Source organism: Buteo buteo, chromosome 18, assembly GCF_964188355.1.
Source record: "Buteo buteo chromosome 18, bButBut1.hap1.1, whole genome shotgun sequence".
Lineage (NCBI taxonomy): Eukaryota > Metazoa > Chordata > Aves > Accipitriformes > Accipitridae > Buteo > Buteo buteo.
The window spans coordinates 28,884,619-28,902,395 of NC_134188.1; the positions used below are offsets into that span (position 1 = coordinate 28,884,619).

Below are 17,777 nucleotides of genomic sequence, written 5' to 3' on the forward strand. Positions count from 1 at the left end.
GGGGGCCCTGCCTGCAGCACCCCAGGGGTCGGGCCGGCCCCCCCCAACACCCCAACACCCCCCGCCCTGCCTGCACCTCGGGGGAGACCGGGGTGGGCACGGGGGCCTGGCGGTGCGGTGCTGGTCGGTGCTGGGGGGGGGGTGCAATCCAGTGGGTCCCATGGGTGCGCAGCACCTCAGGGCAAGGCTGTTGCTGGAGCACTGAGCCCTGCTCAGCACCCACCGACCCCCCCCAAGGCAGCACCAGGAGCCGGGTGCCCCCCCAGGCCCCCCCACCTGCGACCAAGAGGGGCTCCCAGTTGCGTCCCCACGGCGCACAGTCCAAATCCCGCTCCCCCGGCCTCTGTGGGGCAGGAGGGGGGACCGAGGGCTGAGCCCCACGGCTGGGCACAGCCCTGACCCCCCCCCCCCCACACACACACACCCCCCCATGGGCAGACCCACGGGGACCCACCATGCCAGGGTGGAGGGACGGAGACATTTGGGGGGGGTCTGGGGCTGCCCCGGGTCTTCTGCAGGGTGCAAGGGACAGCACGGGCAGGGCCCGGGGGCAGGATGCGACCCCCGGAGCCCTGACACAGCAAGCAGGGACAGAAGGTCCCCCGCTCCCAGGGTGGGTGCTTGGGGGGGGACAGGGACAGGCTGAGGGTGACCCAAATCTCCAGGACACCTGCAGCCCACCCAGGGGATACCTGCGCCCCGTGGGGACGATGCTGCGTGGGGCACGGCCGCCCACCCCAGCACCCTCCTGAGGTCCCCCCTAGGCAGCGGGGACGGGGTGGGGACAACTGGACAGGGTTGGAAGGACAGACAGAAAGCGATGGCTGAGACACGCAGGGGGACAACCCCGAGGCCGGGGTGAGGGGCAAGATGGGTGGCCGTGGCACCCCAAGTGCCCCCAGGAAGGCGAAGGGACATCACCGAGGGCACGGAGCCATCGGTGTCGGGGGGGGGGGCTGCTCCCGGCTGGGGACCCCAAATGCTGCTGGTGACCCCTGGCACACCCCAAGCCCTGCTCCGGGACTTGCTCAGCATTAAAGGTTTAATCCCAGGACTAAATCCCAGAGCTCTCGGCTCTGCTGCCAGGTTTAACCATGGCCAGGAGTGGAATGGGGGACACTTGACAGGTTTTGCAGTTTTTCACCCCAATTTTGGCAGCTCACACAGCGCTGGCGCGTGCCAGCGGTGGAGCATCCGGGGATTTCTCTGGCATTAAATGCCGCTGCCCGGGATGAAGCCATCAGATCGGGCCGGAATGAAAGCGCTGCATTGATCCCAGGTAATAAATTGCTCATTAGCGGGCCGGCTGAACCACAGCCCCGATGCGACGGTGATGGGCAGAGCCGAGCTCTGCTCGGGGCGGGGGGGGGGTCCCGTCCCACGCAGGGATGGCTGCGGGAGCCAGAGGAGCAGCCCAGGATCAGATCCTGCACCCCCGCAGCCCCGTGCACTGGGGGTAAGTGCCCATGGGTGACTCGGGGTGCACGCACTGCAAACGGCAGCACGACCCACGGCTGGCCATGGGTGCTGGGACCTGGCCGGGCCAGATCCTGCCCTCCTGGCTGAAGGATGGGGGATCCCAGTGCCAGTGGGATCCTGAGGTGGGGGGGCTGGGAATCCTGTCCTGGCAGGGTCCTCTCGCCCCATTGCATCCTGGCACAGCCCAGGACTGGGCTGGATACAGAGGGGTCCCAACTGGGGCTGGATCCTGACCCAGTGTCAGGGGAGCTGGAGCATCCCGGGGCAGGGCAGAGCATCCTGGAGGTCTGGAGCATCCCAGAGGGTCAGAGTATCCTGGGGGGTTGGTGCATCCCAGGAGGCTCGGATCATCCCGAGGGATCAGAGCATCCCAGGGATCCGGAGCATCCCAGGATATCCGAGCATCACTGGCAGGCTGGAGCATCTGAGGGGTATGGAGCATGCTGGGGGGGCCACCTTGCAAGGGAATCCCTGCATGCACCCCCAAACCCCTGCCTGCACCCCCGACCCATGTGTCTCCACACCAGCATTGCCCACAGCGTCACTCGCTGCACACGCCTCGCACAGCTCACACGCACTGGGGTTCATCCCCAAACACGAGCTGTCCCTCCCTGGTGCCGCTGCACATCCTCGAGGACACCCCTGCTCCTGCTCCGGAGCATCCCCTGGGACCCCTGACACGAGGCACCCACCGACCCGCCGCGGGGAGATCGACGTATGAAATTTATTTAGGAAAATCAAAACCCACCAAAAAAAAAATAATAATAAAGAAGGAGGAGAAGGATAAGAAGAGGAAGAAGAAGAAGAGGAAGAAGGAGGAGAAGAAGGAGAAGGAGGAGAAGAAGAAGACGGAGAAGAGTTGTCTCCTCCTCAGGCTCTGTTGGAGCCCAAAACAACCAGCGCCGCGAGAGGGGAGGACAGAAAAGCCGGAGGAGGTTTTGCACGCCCGCGCACGCCCGTGCACACTCATGCGTGAGCTGGGCTGGGTGCCAGCCGCGCTCCCCGGTATCCATAGGGTTATGTACAGGGGCAGGAGCCAGGAAAGCATCGACCACCTACGCACACCAGCGGCAGGGGCTGGAAAAGTGAGATACAGCTGGGAAACGGGCATCCCTGCGTGCTCCCCTCCACGGCGTGGTACCCAGGATGTAAAACCCCAGTGCAGGACCCCCCCTTCCCGCATTGGCACCAGCTTAGGATGGCGAGACCCCGGCATCACCAGGCACCCCCAGACTGGCACCGGGCTGGGAATGGTTGTGCCTACCAGCACGTTGGCGGTACGGCCGTGCCGGCGTCACGCCAAGGATGGAGCCACCTTCCTCCTCTTGCAGTTTGGGGGTTTGCTGCCTTCTGGGACCGTCTCTGCCCCCCCCCAGCCCCATGTCCTTGCACGGCGGCGTGGGGAGGGGGCAGAAGGGCTTGAGGGGGTCTCGTAGGCGAAGCCATGGGCCAGCAGCCAGACGTGGTCACTGGGCAGGTCCTACCGGGGTTTGGGCAAAGCATCTCGCTAAAGGCATCTCCGAGTAGGTAAGGCAAAAGGAATTCAGTTCACTTTGTCCCCGGGGAGCAGCTCGGCTTTGGGGGTCTCCTGTTGCTCCCGCAGACACACGCGCTCCGGGTACCCCGAGAAAACAGGCGAGGCGTTGCTTACAGACGAGACGACGAGAGGAGCGGCCGCCCCGCAGCCCAAATCCGGGAGGGAGCCGTCGCACCGGGAGCATCGCTGCACCGCGGGGACCCGCCGCGGCACCGCCGGCACTCGGGCGCGGGGACGGTGCCGTGGGATGCTGCAGAGGAGCGGGGATGGGGCGGCAAACGGCCCCGTGGCTGCACCCGGGCTGCCCTTGACCCTGGTGGGACCAACTCCCGTGGGACCAACCCCGGCAGCGCCAGGATTTCACCGCGCCGCTTCCGTCGCCTTCCCCTGCCATTGTTGTGAACCCACCGGCTCCCACAAGCCGGATGATGCAGCCGGGGGGGGCTCAGCGCACCCCAACCCCTCGGGGCTCAGCATCCACCCTCAGCCCCATCCTCCCCTTTGACTCAACCCTGGCAAGGAGAGCTGCTCACCACAGCTCGCCCTGCCCTGGTTCCCCTGCTCGTGGGTGTTTCGGGTGGCTTTGGTTGGGGTGACAAAGACCTGGGTCATCCACAGCTGCAGGGACCCTGTGGGGCTGGTTGAGCAGAGCCCCCGGGGCTGACGGGGTCCACACGTGTTGGGTTGTGGGACTGGAGAGACCATGGGGAGGCTGGCAGGGTCCATGCCTGGTGGTCAGCAGGACCAGAGGGACCCCAGGAGGCCACCACTGCCCATGCATGGTGGTCTGTAGGACCAGAGGGACCACAGGAGGATGACAGGGTCCATGCGCGGCAGTCAGCGGGGCAGGAGGGATGGTGGGAGACCAGCAGGGTCCGTGCATGGCCAGAGGAACCACAGGATGCCGGCAGGATCCATGCACGGTGCTAAGTAGGAGCAGAGGGACCACAGGAGGTCATCACTGTCCATGCATGGCGGTCTGTAGGACCAGAGGGACCATAGGAGGATGGTAAGGTCCATGCGCAGCAGTCAGTGGGATCAGAAGGACCACAGGAGGATGGCAGAGTGCATGCATGGCAGTTGATGGGACCAGAAGGACCCCAGAGACCATCAAGGTCCATGCATGGTGGCCTGCAGGATCAGAGGGGCCATGGGCACTGGCAGGGTCCATGCATGGCAGTCAACAGGACGGGAGGGACCACAGGAGACCATCAGGATCCACGCGTGGTGGTCTGCAGGACCAGAGGGACCATGAGACGCCGGCAGGGTCCATGCACGGTGGTCAGTATGGCAGGAGTTGGGAAGCCGCTGCGAGCTGGGGATGCTCACGGATATGTTGGTCCCCAGTGCAGCCGCTTGCCGAGAGAAGGCTCCCGGGTGGGCACCACGGTGCCGAGCCAGAGAAACACCCACGTGGTGGGGACACGGCGGGGACCGGACCCCCTGCGGTGTCCCTATGGGAGCACAGCCCCCCTCGTGCGTGCAAACCGGGAGCAGGAGCCCCCCCAGCCTTGGCACGCTTGTAGCCCTTGCAGGGGATGTGGCTGCGTGGGACCGAGCTGGACGAGGGACACGAGTCCTTCCATGGGTGAGTGGGTCCAGGGGTCCCCGGAGGGGGGCTTTTAGCCAAGGGATGCTCAGCAGCTGCTGGGAAGAGGCAGGAGCCGGTTCTCCAGCGTGGTGGGGACTGGTCTGGCAGGACCCGGCTGGGGATGCGGTCAGAGCATCCCCATGGCCATCCCGCTCCGGGTGCCTCTTCCCTCCTCCAGCGAGAGCCAGCCTCCTTCCGTGGGCCTGATCCTGACTCCTCTGTCCTCAGACCTCCCAGCCCCCCTCCCACAGCCTCATACGCCACTCTGGGGTCCACAAGGAACCCCCCTCCCCGCACCCTGTAGCCCACCCCACCAGCACTCCCACTCCCCTTCATCATCCTGCCCCACACCGTCCCCCTCTGTTCCGCAGACCCCCACAGACCCACAGCCCCATTTCAGAGGGACGACCTCTCTGGGGGTGCTTCCACCAGGGACCCCTCATCCCTATTGTCACCCCGTGGGGACAGGACCTGCAGCCTTAAGGCAGTTTAAAGCACATCCATCCCCCAGCCCCACGGTGTCCCCGGCCACCGAGGCAGAGTCCCAGCAAAGAGGAGTCCAGGGACCACCGGGTGGAGGGGACACCTGAATACCTGCCCCAGAGGGAGGGGACAGTCACCCACCGGTGGGGAAGGACCGGCAGTGGGTGCTGGCAGCACACAGACCTTCCCACGGTGGTCCGGTGTCACTGATGTCCCCCCCCAAACCTCCTCCCCATGGGCTGGAGAACCAGGGGTGGGGATGCTCCTGGCCCCCAGCCCCGGCCGCAGCCCCCCCCCAGTCACCCCCCCTCACTCAGCCCCCCCCTCGGGCTGCCCCCCCTCGGGCTCCAGGCAGCCGTTGAACTGGGGGTCGGGGGCCTGCGGGTCGTATTCCTCATCCAGAAAGTCCAGGGAGTTGTTACTGGGCAAACCCCGGATGGTGAATTTGTGGGAGACCTTCGTCCACTGCTCCCGGTTGCTGGCCACCCTCTCGTAGAGCTCCGCCGCCTTGGGGAAGAGGTCCTGCAGCAACCTGCGGGGGGGGGGCACCCCATCAGCATGGGGTTGCACCCCTTAGTTGGGTGGAACCCCGCTTCCCCCCATCCCCACTGCTTGGAAACCCCCCTAACATCTGGAAGACCTCCCGCCCGGCACCCCCCATCCCATTCTGGCATGGCAAGGGGGGGCCAGTGACAGTAGAGGGCCCCCCCACCCTGGTGCCAGCTCACTTGTAGATGGGCATGGCGATGTGCTCCATGAAGCTGATCTGCAGCTCGGGGATGTAGGCTTTCTCCCGGTCCATCATCTCCAGCGGGCGGTTGCCCATGGCCTTCTCCTGCACCGATGGTGAGGCCAGGGGGGGTCAATGCCGGTAGCCATCCCCTCCCCATTCCCGGCCACAACCTCCCCGTCCACCCCCCCCCCACCTCATCCGAGCCCCCTTGGTGCTTGCCAAGAGCGTTGGCCAAGCCCAACCCTGCACCAAGCCCTGGTGCTACCTACCAGGTCACCCTGGGAGAAGAACTCCTTGTAGATCAGCTCCTGCAAGGGACAGGCTGTCAGCAAGGGGGGGGGGGTGCATGCCTGGGGTGACCCCCCCAACCCTCCAGACCCCTCTCCACGGCTGCAGGGGAACGGTTCTGCATTGGGCAGGGACACGCTCCCGGCACAGGGGACTGCTGGGTGGTCCAGGGGTCCCTGCATGGAGGGACCCCCTCCGTGGGGGATGATGCCACTGCGAGGACCAGGCTGGTCCCCGGCGCCTGGGGATGTGGGGGTGCCCCCAGGGGGTGGGGGGGGGTGGCATGCAGGGGGTCAGGCACTCACCGCAATCTTCCTGGTGGTCTTCCAGCCCTTGGTCTGGTCGGAGAGGTCGCAGGAGGTCATGAGCAGGCAGAGCAGCAGGCTGCGGTGCTGCTTGTTCTTGGGGTCGTAGCCCACTGCCGGGCAGGGAACGGGGCAGGGGTTGGGATGGGGGGGGCTCAGGAAGGAGCCCCACGGCCCCCAGAACGCCCTGCACAAGGACTTTGGGGACAGGCAGGACCTGCCGCGCAACCTCCCAGCCTTGGTGGGATGAATTCCCACCACAGCCCCCATGCCAAGCCCAGGAGCTTCACCTTCTGCCATCTTCTGGAGGTCCTTGAAGATGCGCAGGTGGTGGGCCAGGTCGGTGGCCAAGATGATGTCCCTCATGAGGTCCAGCATGCGCTGGTAGTCCTGCAGGGCCAGGCAAGATAGCGCGATCAGCTCCGTGCTCCCTGCCAGCCCCTGCATCCCAAGGGCCGGATCCAGGGATGGGGAGCTGGGGGTCCAGAAGGGACGAGGGGGCTCAGCCCGGGCGGGGGGGGGGGGGGTGGCGTGGGAGAGACGCCAAGGTCAGGGGGCTCACCTTGCGGGAGAAGTGGTCGAAGATGTTGCAGCCCTGGCTGTTGAGGATGGCGATGGCTTGGGCGAAGTGATGCCTCTGCGGGAGAAGCCGGGGCCGTGGGAGCAGGCAGGGTGCGGGCAGGGATGCTGCCGCGCAGCCGGAGCCCCGGGGAGCTGGGCAGGGGGAGGTCTGGGGGGGGGACACACCTTACCTCCATGACGGAGCCCTCTGAGCTGTACAGCGCGGCCAGGACTGATTTCTGCAAGGCAGAGCGGTCGGAGTCACGGAGCTGGGGGGGTGAAGATCCCCCCAACTCTGTCCCCGTCCCCCCAACCCGTGCACGTCCCAGCGCTGGGCTCGGCTCACCGAGGCCACCTGGAAGGAGTTATTGGTGCCTCTGTGGTCCAGGTCGTGGCACATGCAGGAGATGAAGAGGGCAAAGATCTCGATGTCTCTGGGCGGGGGGGAAAGGAGGGAAACTGAGGCAGGCGGGAGGGCAGGGAGCACCCCGGCCGGGCCAGGGGACGGGGACGGCGCCTGGCCTTACTCCAGGTAGTTGACGAGCTCCAGGTTCTTGTAGAGCAGGTAGCAGAAGTGGGAGACGGAGAAGGCGTGCATCCAGTTGTGGTAGGGGGGGTCGCGGTAGCCCTTCTTCACCATCAGGCAGAACCTGGCAGGGGGAGGCAGGGCCGTGAGGACAGGGGGTCTTTGTTGTCCCCTCCCAGCGACCCCCCGCTTGCCCAGGGGTCCCACAGGTGGGCATGGGGACAGGGACAGGGATGGGGACCCACCTGGTGAGGGTCTGGCGATCCATCTTGTAGTTGTTGATGAAGTTCATGTCCTGCAGCATGCTCAGGATGGCCTGCGGAGGGGACACGGTGGGTGGCAGGGGGTGACAACGGCCGGCAGGGTCCCCCCTCCCCGTGCCACCCCTGCCTGGCAGGCAGGGAGATGCTTGGGGATGCAGCTGCATCCCCCCAGCCCAGCCCCCCAGGGTTGGGGTAGGTGACCTGACCGAGGGGACGGTGGCAGTTGGGGACCGTCCCCGTGGCCCTCACCATGGAGGTGTCGTCCTCGGGCAGCGAGCGCGGCGTGTAGGTGAAGCTGGCGAAGTTGGGGTCGATGGTCGACACGGGCTGGATGCCCTCGCTCAGCAGCTTGGTGTACTCATCGTCCGACACCTGCGGGAGCCATTGCCGGTGACCGGGTCCCCAAGCTGTCCCCAAGCTGTCCCCTTGGCCACATTAGCCCCAGCAAGAGCAGAAAGCCCTGGGGTATCACTGCCCCCCACCCCGTGCCACCACCTCGGGGTGGAGTGTGGGGGCACCACGCTGGCAGCGGGGGTCCCAGCTCGTGTCCCCAATCCTTGTCCCCATCCGTCCCCGTGCCACCTCACCTTCATGTGGTACATCATCATCTCGTTGGCCAGGTGGCTGCGGTACTGCGCCTCGTTCACCTTCTTGTACAGCAGCGACTGCGGGGTGGGAGGTGGGTACAGGAGCGCTGGGGGTGGGCAGCACCCCCCTGCACCCGCCAGCCCACCCTGGCCCCCCCAACACGTCCCTGCTCCCTGTGTGTGCCCTCCCCATCCCATCTCATCCCATCCCATCTCATCCCATCCCATCCCATCCCATCCCATCTCATCTCATCCCATCCCATCCCATCCCATCGCCACCACCGCTCATCCCCAAGGACCGGAGAGCACACACACGCGTCCCCCCAGCCCCGTCCCTCCGTGCTGTGGCCAGCTCTAGGGCAGAGCGGTGGGGGTCCCCTCGCCCCCCTCCCCAGATTGGGGACCGCCCCCCGCTTCGGGCACGTACGTGGGCGATGCTGATGCCGCAGTAGATGGAGAAGGCGGTGGCCAGGTCCTCGTCAAATTTGCTGAACCAGGGGCCGTTGATCTTGTTGACCAGCTCTGCCACCCCGATGACCTCTGGGAGCAGAGGGGGGACAGGGGCAGGGTCAGACCCATGGACTGGGGACAGGATCGTGCCCACAGGCTGGGGACCGAATTGTGCCCACGTGCTGGGGGACGATGCCGTGCCCGTGTGCCGGGTGCCGGCACCGTGCCCCCCAAACCCGGTGGGCCCCCCCTCACCCTGGTTCTCGTTCTTGATGGGGAAGCAGAGGATGTTCCTGGTGCGGAAGCCGGTGCTGTCGTCCACCCCCCGGTAGAAGAGCGGGTGGGAGTACGCGTCCTTGATGTTGAGGATCTTGCCAGTGGTGGCCACGTGCCCGGCGATGCCCTGGTCCGCCGGGATGCGGATCTCGTAGCTCTGTGGGTAGGGAGTTGGGGGGGGGGAGGTCAGCAGCAGGACCCCAAAACGGTCCCCCCCCAAAAAAAACCCTCCATCCTCTTCTCCCCGCGCTCACCTCGTCGTCCACCACGCCGCCATCAAACACCTTGGCCACCAGCTCGTGGCTGAGCCGGTCCAGCAGGAACACGGAGCATCTGCAAGAGACGCCGACGCCAAAGCTCGCACCCGCGGGGGTCCCGGCTCCCCCCACCCGGCGCCCCCCTCCCCGGTGTCGTCCCCCCCCACGCCAGCGCCCACTCACATCTCCGCGTTGCTGAGGTTTCGGGCCTCCGTGATGATCTCCTGGAGCAGGACGGAGACGTCGTCTGCAGGAGTAGAGGGGGGAGAGGGTCAGGGAGCCCCCAGCCAGGCAGCTGCCGCCCACCTCATCTCCCCACTCATGCAACGAAAGGGGGGGGTCTCAGCTGAGGCTGCACCGAGGGTGGGCTGTGCCAGACCCCCCCCCCCACTGCAGGGGCACAGCAGAAAGGCCTGGGGAGCGCAGAGGAACGGGGTCCGCACAGAGCGTGTGCATGTGCTTGTGCACGCGCGTGTGTGCACACTGCGCAAGTGTCGCAGCGTCCCAGCGTATGCAGTGCAGCGGGGTCCTCGTGTGTAGCGTGAACTGCAGCGGTGCAGGGGTGCGTGCAGCAGTGCGGGGGGGTGGGTGTGCAGCAGTGCGTGTGTGCATGCAGCAGTGTGTGTGCAAGCAGCAGTGTGTGTAACAGCGTGTGCAACAGCGTGTGCATGCAGCCGTGTGTGTGTGCGTGCAGCAGAGTGTGTGTGTGCGGCACTGCGTGTGCAGCAGTGCATGCGTGCCTGAAGCAGTGTGTGTGTGCAACAGTGCGTGTATGCATGCAGCGGCATGTGTGCGTGTGCAGCAGTGCATGTGTGCGTGCGGCGGGGGGGGTGTGCAGCAGCCCATGTGTGTGTGCAGCAGTGCATGTGTGCGTGCAGCAGTACGTACACGTGTGAAGCAGCGCGTGCCCTGCAGCAGCGCATGTGTGTGCATCAGTACATGCGTGTGCAGCTCTGCGTGTGCGTGCAGCAGCGTGCGTGTGCATGCACGTTTCCACGGGCACGCAGCGCTCCGTGCTCACGCAACGTGCGTGCCTGCAGCCATGCAGCATCAGTGCCAGCAAGGCTCCGTGCAAGCAGAGCCAGGGCTGGCAGCTCAGGGGACGAGGTCCCCCCCGGTCCCCCAGGGCTGCGCGTGGGGGGGTCCCGTCCGCCACCCGCCCCGTGGGTGCTCCCTGCAGCGTGCACCTACCCAAATGCGTGAAGAGGTTCTTTGCCACCTGCAGCAGGGCCTGGGGGGACACAGAGGGGACGCCGTCAGTAACCGGCGTGACGTGGGACACGCGACACGCGTGTGCCCGGCGTGATGCCCCCCCCCCCCGCTCACCTGGCACTCGCACTTGAGTTTCTGCTCCTTCTGGAAGGCCAGCGTGCTGGTGAGCACCGTGGAGGTGTAGCAGAAGCAGTGCTGGATCTTGTGCTCGTCCGCCTCCGTGTAGCTGGGGGGGGACACGACGGACTCACCTCGGTCCCCTCCGTGTGTGTCCCCCCCCCTCGGTCCCCACGCCACGCCTGGCCCCCCCTTTCCCCCAGGATGGAGATGCTCCACCGCCCCCAAAGGCAGCTGCAGCTCAGGGCAGAGGGGAAGGGGCGAGGGTCGGATCCTGTGTCCCCCCCCCAGCCCAGCCTGCTGCTCACCTCTCCCCGCTCAGCTTGTTGAAGGCGCAGGCCAATGCCACCACCTGGGAGGTGGCCCGGCTGATGACGGGGACGCAGAGCATGGAGGTGACCTGGCAGCCCAACATGCTGCTCAGCTGCTTGTGCTCTTCCTGCGGGAAGGAGGCGAGATGGGGCAGGATTTTACCTCCAACCCCCCCGGGAAACCCCAGGGGACACTGGGGACGAGGGGGACACCGTGTCCTCGGGTGCAGGGAGCGGGGGGGGGACACGCACGCCGAGCCCCCGAGCCGGGGCAGGATTGCTGGGACCCACCTCGCTGATGTCCTTCAAGGTGATGGACTTCTTGTCCTCCACCACCTGCCCCAGGCGCCCGAAGGTGAGCTGTGGGTGGAGGGGATGGGTGAGCCCATGGGACCCGCCGCCCCCCCTCCCCGGCGCTCCGTACCCCCCACCCCACCCCTCGCCACCCCCCCACCCCGCTCACCGAAAAGCTGATCTCCTCCTCCAGGACCCGGTCCCCCACCACCTGGAAGAGATGGGTAGGAGGGGGGTGAGCTGCCATGGGATGGTGGCCGAGCCCCATGGAGCTGTGCCTGGGGGGTGCAATGGGACCCACTGACCCCAGTGGGACTCACTGACCCCATGGAGGGGGGGGTCAGGGTGGGGGGACCGGCCCGGTGGCGCCCACCTGGCAGAAGAGCTGGTGGTTATCCTCAGAGACGAGCAGGAGGCAGCAGCAGAGCGACTGGGTCTCCTGCTTCAGCTGGGGGGGCAGAGGGTGGGGGTCAGCACCCCAGCCTGCCCCAAGCCCCCCCGGGCAGAAGCCAGCCCCTCCTCTGCCTCCCTGTGCCCAGGGTACCCGTACATGCCACACAGAGCCAGGTGCCACCCCAGAACCTCTTCCCTGTGGCTGATCAGGTTCACTCTGGAGACTACTGATGGTGAGGGCAAAGCTGTTCACTCTGGACACTGCTGAGGGTTGTGTGCAGGACACTAGAGAGCAGGAGGGGGACCCATAGATTCTCTTTTGCAATTTCTGTGGTTAGGGTGGCACTGTTAACTCTGGACACTATTGATAGTTATTACAAGGCTGTTCACTCTGGTCACTACTGATGGCTGCATAGCTGACGCTTGAGATGTTTGTTTTAGGGGGTTATCTTTTTTTTTTTTTTAAATAAAACAGGGCTCCCCAGTATGTCCTGGGGCTGAGGGCGAGGGGCGGCTGGGGGGGGCAACTACTCACATAGTTGATGACCTTGAGCTGGAGCGAGGCGGCATCCAGGTCGTACAGCTCACCTGCACAAGGGGCAAGAGTGCCGTGAGGGGCTCCGCACCCCAACTTCACCCCGTCCGCCCACTGCCCCCTCCCCGGTGCTCCCCCCAGCCTCACCGCAGAGCTGCAGGATCTTGCAGTCCAGGTCGCTGTAGCTGCTGTCGGGCGCCTTCTCGGGCTTGGCCAGGGAGTTCTGGGAAGAGCTGGTGGAGAGGCTGACCTGCGGCCAGGGCTGCAGCTTCTGCAGGGCTTGCAGGCGCCGGTACGCCACCAGGGTCTGCAAGGAGGGGCGTAAGGGACAAGGGACAGGGGGGCTTGGGGAAGGGGGAGGCAGGTCCCCAAGCGCCAGGTCCCACGGCCAAGCCAGGGTCACTCACGTGTCTCTCCAGCGCACGCAGGTTCTGCTCGTCAGAGTCACTCAGCTGGCCGCAGTGTACCTGGAGGGGGGGTTGTGGCATGAGGACCCAGGCGTCGGGGCCCCGTCCCTGTCCCCCACAGCCCTGCCCACGTCCCCGCACTCACCAGGATGACACACACCACGGCCCCGCTGTCCTTGTCCACCAGCGGGATGATGAGCACTGCAAACCGAGAGAGGGTCGGTCCTGACCGGGCACCGGGGGCAGCCCGGGGCTGTGGCACTGAGCCCTCGGGGTGCGTGTCCCCCCCATGTCCCCATGTGTCACCCACCCACCCGTCCTCCCATCCATCCATGTCTGTGCACCTGCCCCTCTTTCACTGGCTTGTTCCTCATCCACCCATCTGTCCACCTATCCACCCACCCACCCATCCATCCACTCACCCACTCACCCACCCACCCATCCACCTCCAAGCCTACTTGTCCCCCAGGCACCCATCAGTCCCAGTGCCCACCTGTCCCTCACCCCTCCACCCTGGTCCATCCACCTGTATGTGCACCCATCCACCCATCTGCATGCCGTCTTGTCCCATCCTTCCTCATCTAACCACCCATCAATTCACGCACCCATTTATGCACCCACCCATCAATCTACCCACCCACCCATTTATCCATCCATCCATCCATCCATCCATCCAACCACCCCTATGCCCACCCATCCATCTACCTACTCACCTACCAACTCTCCCACTCATCCATCCACCCACCCACCCACCTACTGACTGTCCAGCCCATCTACCCACCCATCCACCAGCTCATCCACCCACCCAGCCTCCCGTCTATCCATACATACCTTCACCCACCCATCCACCTACCAGCTCTCCCACCCATCAACCCATCCATCCACCCATCAACCCATCCACCCACCCATCTACCAACTCTTCCATCCATCCCCCCATCCATCCGTCCATCCATCCATCCATCCACTCATCCATCCATCCATCCCCCATCCATCCATCCATCCCCCCATCCATCCGTCCATCCATCCATCCATCCCCCCATCCATCCACCCATCTACTCATCCATCCATCCATCCCCCCATCCATCCATCCATCCATCCATCCATCTTCTCATCCACCCACCCATCCACCCCTATACCCCCCCATTCTCCCACCGACATGCCCCCCCATTCCCCGCAGCCCCCACCTTGCGTGCCGGGGGCCAGGGGTGCTGCGAGGGGGCCCAGCTGCCGGCCGGGGAGCTCGGCGGGGGGCAGCCCCCCACACTCCAGCCGCTTCTGCCTCCGCACCGCATCCCTGCAGGGACGGGGACACCCTGAGCCACCGCCCCGGGGGGGACCCCAACACTCGGGGAGGGCCCACGCAGCACGCGTGGGCACGCGTGTCCCCCGCGCACGCGCAGGGCTCACCTGAGCTTCCCCTCGGGCGGCAGCTCGTGGGGGGGGTCGTCGCAGATCAGCCGGGTTTCCCCATCCAGCAGGTAGATGTAGACGTGCTCCTGGGGGGTGGGAGAGCGGGCGGCGCTGAGGGATGGGGACCCCCCCGGACCCTCGCCCCCATCCCACCGCGGGCTCAGCGGGCCCTTGCCCCCGCGCCGCTTCCCCCAGCCCGGCTCTGCAGGGACCAGCCGGGGCGGCACTGCGTGCCTCAGTTTCCCCAGGTGCGCGGGGCTTTCCCACGGCAAGAGCCACGACACCTCAGGCATAAACACACGCGCACACCCGCACATGTGCATAAACACGCGTACACACCCACACATGTATGTAAACACATGCACGTACCCACATATGTACATAAACACATGTACATACCCATACATACACCCCCACATGTGTACGTAAACACATGTACGTACCTGCACATGTGTATAAACACACATACATACCCACACATAAACACATGTACACACCCACACATGTATGTAAACACATGTACGTGCCTACACATACAGATGGACACAAACACACCCACACATGTATGTAAACACATGTACATGCCCACACATGTACATAAATACATGACACAAAACATGTACATCAACACATGGACACACCCACACATGTATGTAAACATGTGTACATAGCCGCACGTGTACATAAACACATGTAGATACCACACATAAACACACATACACACCCACAAATGTATGTAAATACATGTACACACCCACACGTGCATAAACACACGTACACACCCACACATGTATGTAAACACATGTGCACACCCACACATGTACATAAGCACATGTACATACCACACATGTATAAACACACATGCACACCCACACATAAACAAATACACACGCCCACACACGTACATAAACACACGTACACACCCACGCAGGCACACTCACACACTCACGTACACACGCACGAATAGAAACCTGCACACACACGGTTGTGCACAGGCGTGCACGCTCCCCTGCACACATGCTTGCACGCACACATGCATGCACACCTGCCCGTGCACACTCGCACGTGCACACCCCCCCCTCCTTTGGACCCCCCCTGGCCAGGGTGCCCCAGCCCCGCTGCCCGACGGCTCCGGGGGTCCCGCGGACCCCAGCCCTGCCCTTGGCCTCGTGGCCACGGCCGCGGGTCCCCGTGCTACGGCGCTGGCACGACGCCTGCCCGCCACCAGTACCAGGGCCACCGTGAGCACCAAGGTCACCAGCACCCCAGGGCCACCACCAGCACCCTGGGGCCACGAGAGGGTTAGGGGCTTCGCAGCTCCTGGGGGGGGGTCCTGCCCGCTACTGGGGGGACCACTTAGGACCAGGGACTGAGAGCCACAAAAGTCAACCCATGAGCAATTTTATGCTTAAAATGGCAACCAGGGGACCAACGACACGTGGCCCGTATGGGGGGAGGACGCTGAGATGGGTCGGGGAGGAGGAGACCCCCCACCCCAGGCTCAACCTCAGTATCAGCCAGCAGAGAATCCACCACCCGCAGGGCTCCCCCCAGCCCCAGGGCAGGGGGGGGCATGTCTCAGAGACCCAGGATCGGGCCCCTTACCCCCCTCCCACCCCCCCCACCTACCACTCTGGGCAGCAGGGAGACGAGGGCATGGCGGAGGGCGTCCCGCAGGCAGGAGACATCGAGCACGGCCCCCAGGCTCAGCAGGGCGTCCTGGGGAGAGAGCAGAGCGGGGGGGGGGGTCAAGGTGGCCTGAAGCCACGGTGAGGGGCACCGGGGAACCGGGCCCCCTCCCTCATGTCCCCAAGACCCCCATGGCACAGGTCCTCCTTCCCCCAGAGCACCGGCCACCCCCCTCCGGAGCAACCTCCAACCTGGTTAGCTCCTTTCTGGGGCCAGAATGTCCCTTTTTGGTCAACGGCCATCACGGGGGAGCTGGGGGGTCCCCAGAAAGTGGGAGAGGCTGCGGCACCCATGGGGGGTACACTGGGCTCAGCGTGGCAGCATACTGGGAGCACTGGGCTGGAGACCTGGCCCCGTGGGGGTGGCACGGGGAGGGTGTCCCCGTTTGCAGGATGGTGGCCCTGCAGCCACACTTGGGTACACACAGCCCTGCACTAGCCACGCCGACGGCTGCACGAGCCACATCGGTGCCTGCATTAGCCAAACCAGTTTCTGTACCAGCCATGGCAATGCCGTGCCAGTGCCTGTGCCAGGCATGCCACCACCAGCGCCAGCCATGCCAATGCCTGCACTAGCCACGCTACCCCCAATGCTGGCCACACCGATCTCTGCACTAGCCACGCCAATGCTTGGACTAGCCAAGCCACCCCCAGCACTAGCCACACCAATACCTGCACTAGCCATGTCAGTGCCTGCACTAGCCACGCTACCCCCAATGCTGGCCACACCGATCTCTGCACTAGCCACACCAATGCTTGGACTAGCCAAGCCACCCCCAGCACTAGCCACACCAATACCTGCACTAGCCATGTCAGTGCCTGCACTAGCCGTGCCACCCCCAGCGCTGGCCACGTCAATGCCTGCACTAGCCATGCCAACACCTGCATTAGCCATGTCAATGCCTGCACTAGGCAAGCCACTCCCAGCACTAGCCGTGCCAATGCCTGCACTAGCCACGCCGCCACCTACACTAGCCACGTCAACACCTCGTCTCCCTCCAGGCGCTGCCGCTTCCTTCCTCATCCTCAGACTTCTTCAATCCTTCACGCACGGGCTGAGTCCTGCCCGCGGTGCCGGCAGCGCAGGCAGGGCAGCACGTGGCTGCCCTGCCCTTAAATATTTGAGGCAGTGCTGGTTCCTTTGCATTAATAAACAGGGGGCCAGCCCGGATCCGTCCCCCCGCCCCATCCCACGCCACCCTGGGGCACCCATAGGGTGCACGGGGTGGAAGGACCACGCTCCCCCCTTTATCCCTTGGGTTTGCCGGAGGGTGCCGGGGAGCAGCCGTGGCCGCCGTGGCTCCTGCCAGACACCCAAAGGGAGCCCCGCAGGCGGCAAAACTCCTGCCGTTCCCCTGCCAGCGCCGCCACAAATCACCGGCGGGGAACAGAAACGGGGCGAGGAGTCGGATAAAACAACTCGCGGGCGCTGAAAGCTCGTCTGAGGATGAACGACCCCGCGGCAGGACGGGGCCGGCGGGTGGGAGCGTGGCCGGCGGCGGCGGTGGCACTTCCAGCTGAAGACATCGGCGCTGGCTGTTATTCCAACAGGGCTGCATCTCCAGTCGCTTACTCACACTGGAGACACATGCACTGTAGAATACAGCCAGGCCTCGGCCGGGTGTCCGTCCTGCCGTCCCTCTGTCCCTCTGGTCCCTCCGCCGCGACTCAGCATCCCCGTCGTGCGTGGGGGGGGAGATGGGGCAGAGCCCGAGCGGGACACCCGGGGCTGTTCGGAGCATCAAATGCCGGCGGCACGGTCGGCGCGGGGACGGACAGGTGGCAGCTGGACGCGGGTGATGGCTTTAATAGGGCCAGGAATCCAGGTCCGTCCCCAGAGGGGGTGGAAAAAGCTGCAGGAGCTAAAAAAAACCATCCCCAAGATGAAGAGAGAGCGGCGGAGCCAGGCGGGAGTGTTTGCTGTGCGGGGAGGAGGTGGGGGGAGCAGGGCTGGCCCGGGAAGGGCATCCTGCTCATCCTGCTCATCCTGCTCATCCTGCTCATCCTGCTCATTTCGCTCATCCCACTTGTCCCACTTATGCTGCTCGTCCCACGCGTCCCATTCGTCTGGCTC

At 65.1% G+C, this 17,777-nt stretch overlaps 1 protein-coding gene across 2 annotated transcripts in view; it reads right to left on the bottom strand.

The window, feature by feature from the left end:
- Nucleotides 1-4,902: 4,902 nt before the first annotated feature.
- PDE2A (phosphodiesterase 2A) overlaps nucleotides 4,903-17,777 on the bottom strand; it is a 51,372-nt gene continuing 38,497 nt past the window's right edge. For both annotated transcript variants that reach the window (XM_075050318.1, XM_075050319.1), the window contains 29 exons: nucleotides 15,645-15,734; nucleotides 14,013-14,101; nucleotides 13,790-13,899; nucleotides 12,751-12,806; nucleotides 12,606-12,665; nucleotides 12,346-12,505; nucleotides 12,199-12,251; nucleotides 11,644-11,718; nucleotides 11,440-11,481; nucleotides 11,268-11,336; nucleotides 10,974-11,104; nucleotides 10,663-10,774; nucleotides 10,528-10,567; nucleotides 9,520-9,583; nucleotides 9,334-9,412; nucleotides 9,059-9,236; nucleotides 8,781-8,893; nucleotides 8,354-8,431; nucleotides 8,016-8,138; nucleotides 7,749-7,819; nucleotides 7,505-7,627; nucleotides 7,324-7,411; nucleotides 7,169-7,216; nucleotides 6,979-7,053; nucleotides 6,707-6,806; nucleotides 6,417-6,529; nucleotides 6,093-6,131; nucleotides 5,819-5,925; nucleotides 4,903-5,622 (listed from right to left, as the gene is read on the bottom strand). In XM_075050318.1, coding sequence (XP_074906419.1) covers nucleotides 5,400-5,622; nucleotides 5,819-5,925; nucleotides 6,093-6,131; nucleotides 6,417-6,529; nucleotides 6,707-6,806; nucleotides 6,979-7,053; nucleotides 7,169-7,216; nucleotides 7,324-7,411; nucleotides 7,505-7,627; nucleotides 7,749-7,819; nucleotides 8,016-8,138; nucleotides 8,354-8,431; nucleotides 8,781-8,893; nucleotides 9,059-9,236; nucleotides 9,334-9,412; nucleotides 9,520-9,583; nucleotides 10,528-10,567; nucleotides 10,663-10,774; nucleotides 10,974-11,104; nucleotides 11,268-11,336; nucleotides 11,440-11,481; nucleotides 11,644-11,718; nucleotides 12,199-12,251; nucleotides 12,346-12,505; nucleotides 12,606-12,665; nucleotides 12,751-12,806; nucleotides 13,790-13,899; nucleotides 14,013-14,101; nucleotides 15,645-15,734 — 2,709 coding nt within the window. In that variant the 3' untranslated portion in view covers nucleotides 4,903-5,399. The remainder of the gene's footprint in view (nucleotides 5,623-5,818; nucleotides 5,926-6,092; nucleotides 6,132-6,416; nucleotides 6,530-6,706; nucleotides 6,807-6,978; nucleotides 7,054-7,168; nucleotides 7,217-7,323; nucleotides 7,412-7,504; nucleotides 7,628-7,748; nucleotides 7,820-8,015; nucleotides 8,139-8,353; nucleotides 8,432-8,780; nucleotides 8,894-9,058; nucleotides 9,237-9,333; nucleotides 9,413-9,519; nucleotides 9,584-10,527; nucleotides 10,568-10,662; nucleotides 10,775-10,973; nucleotides 11,105-11,267; nucleotides 11,337-11,439; nucleotides 11,482-11,643; nucleotides 11,719-12,198; nucleotides 12,252-12,345; nucleotides 12,506-12,605; nucleotides 12,666-12,750; nucleotides 12,807-13,789; nucleotides 13,900-14,012; nucleotides 14,102-15,644; nucleotides 15,735-17,777) is intronic.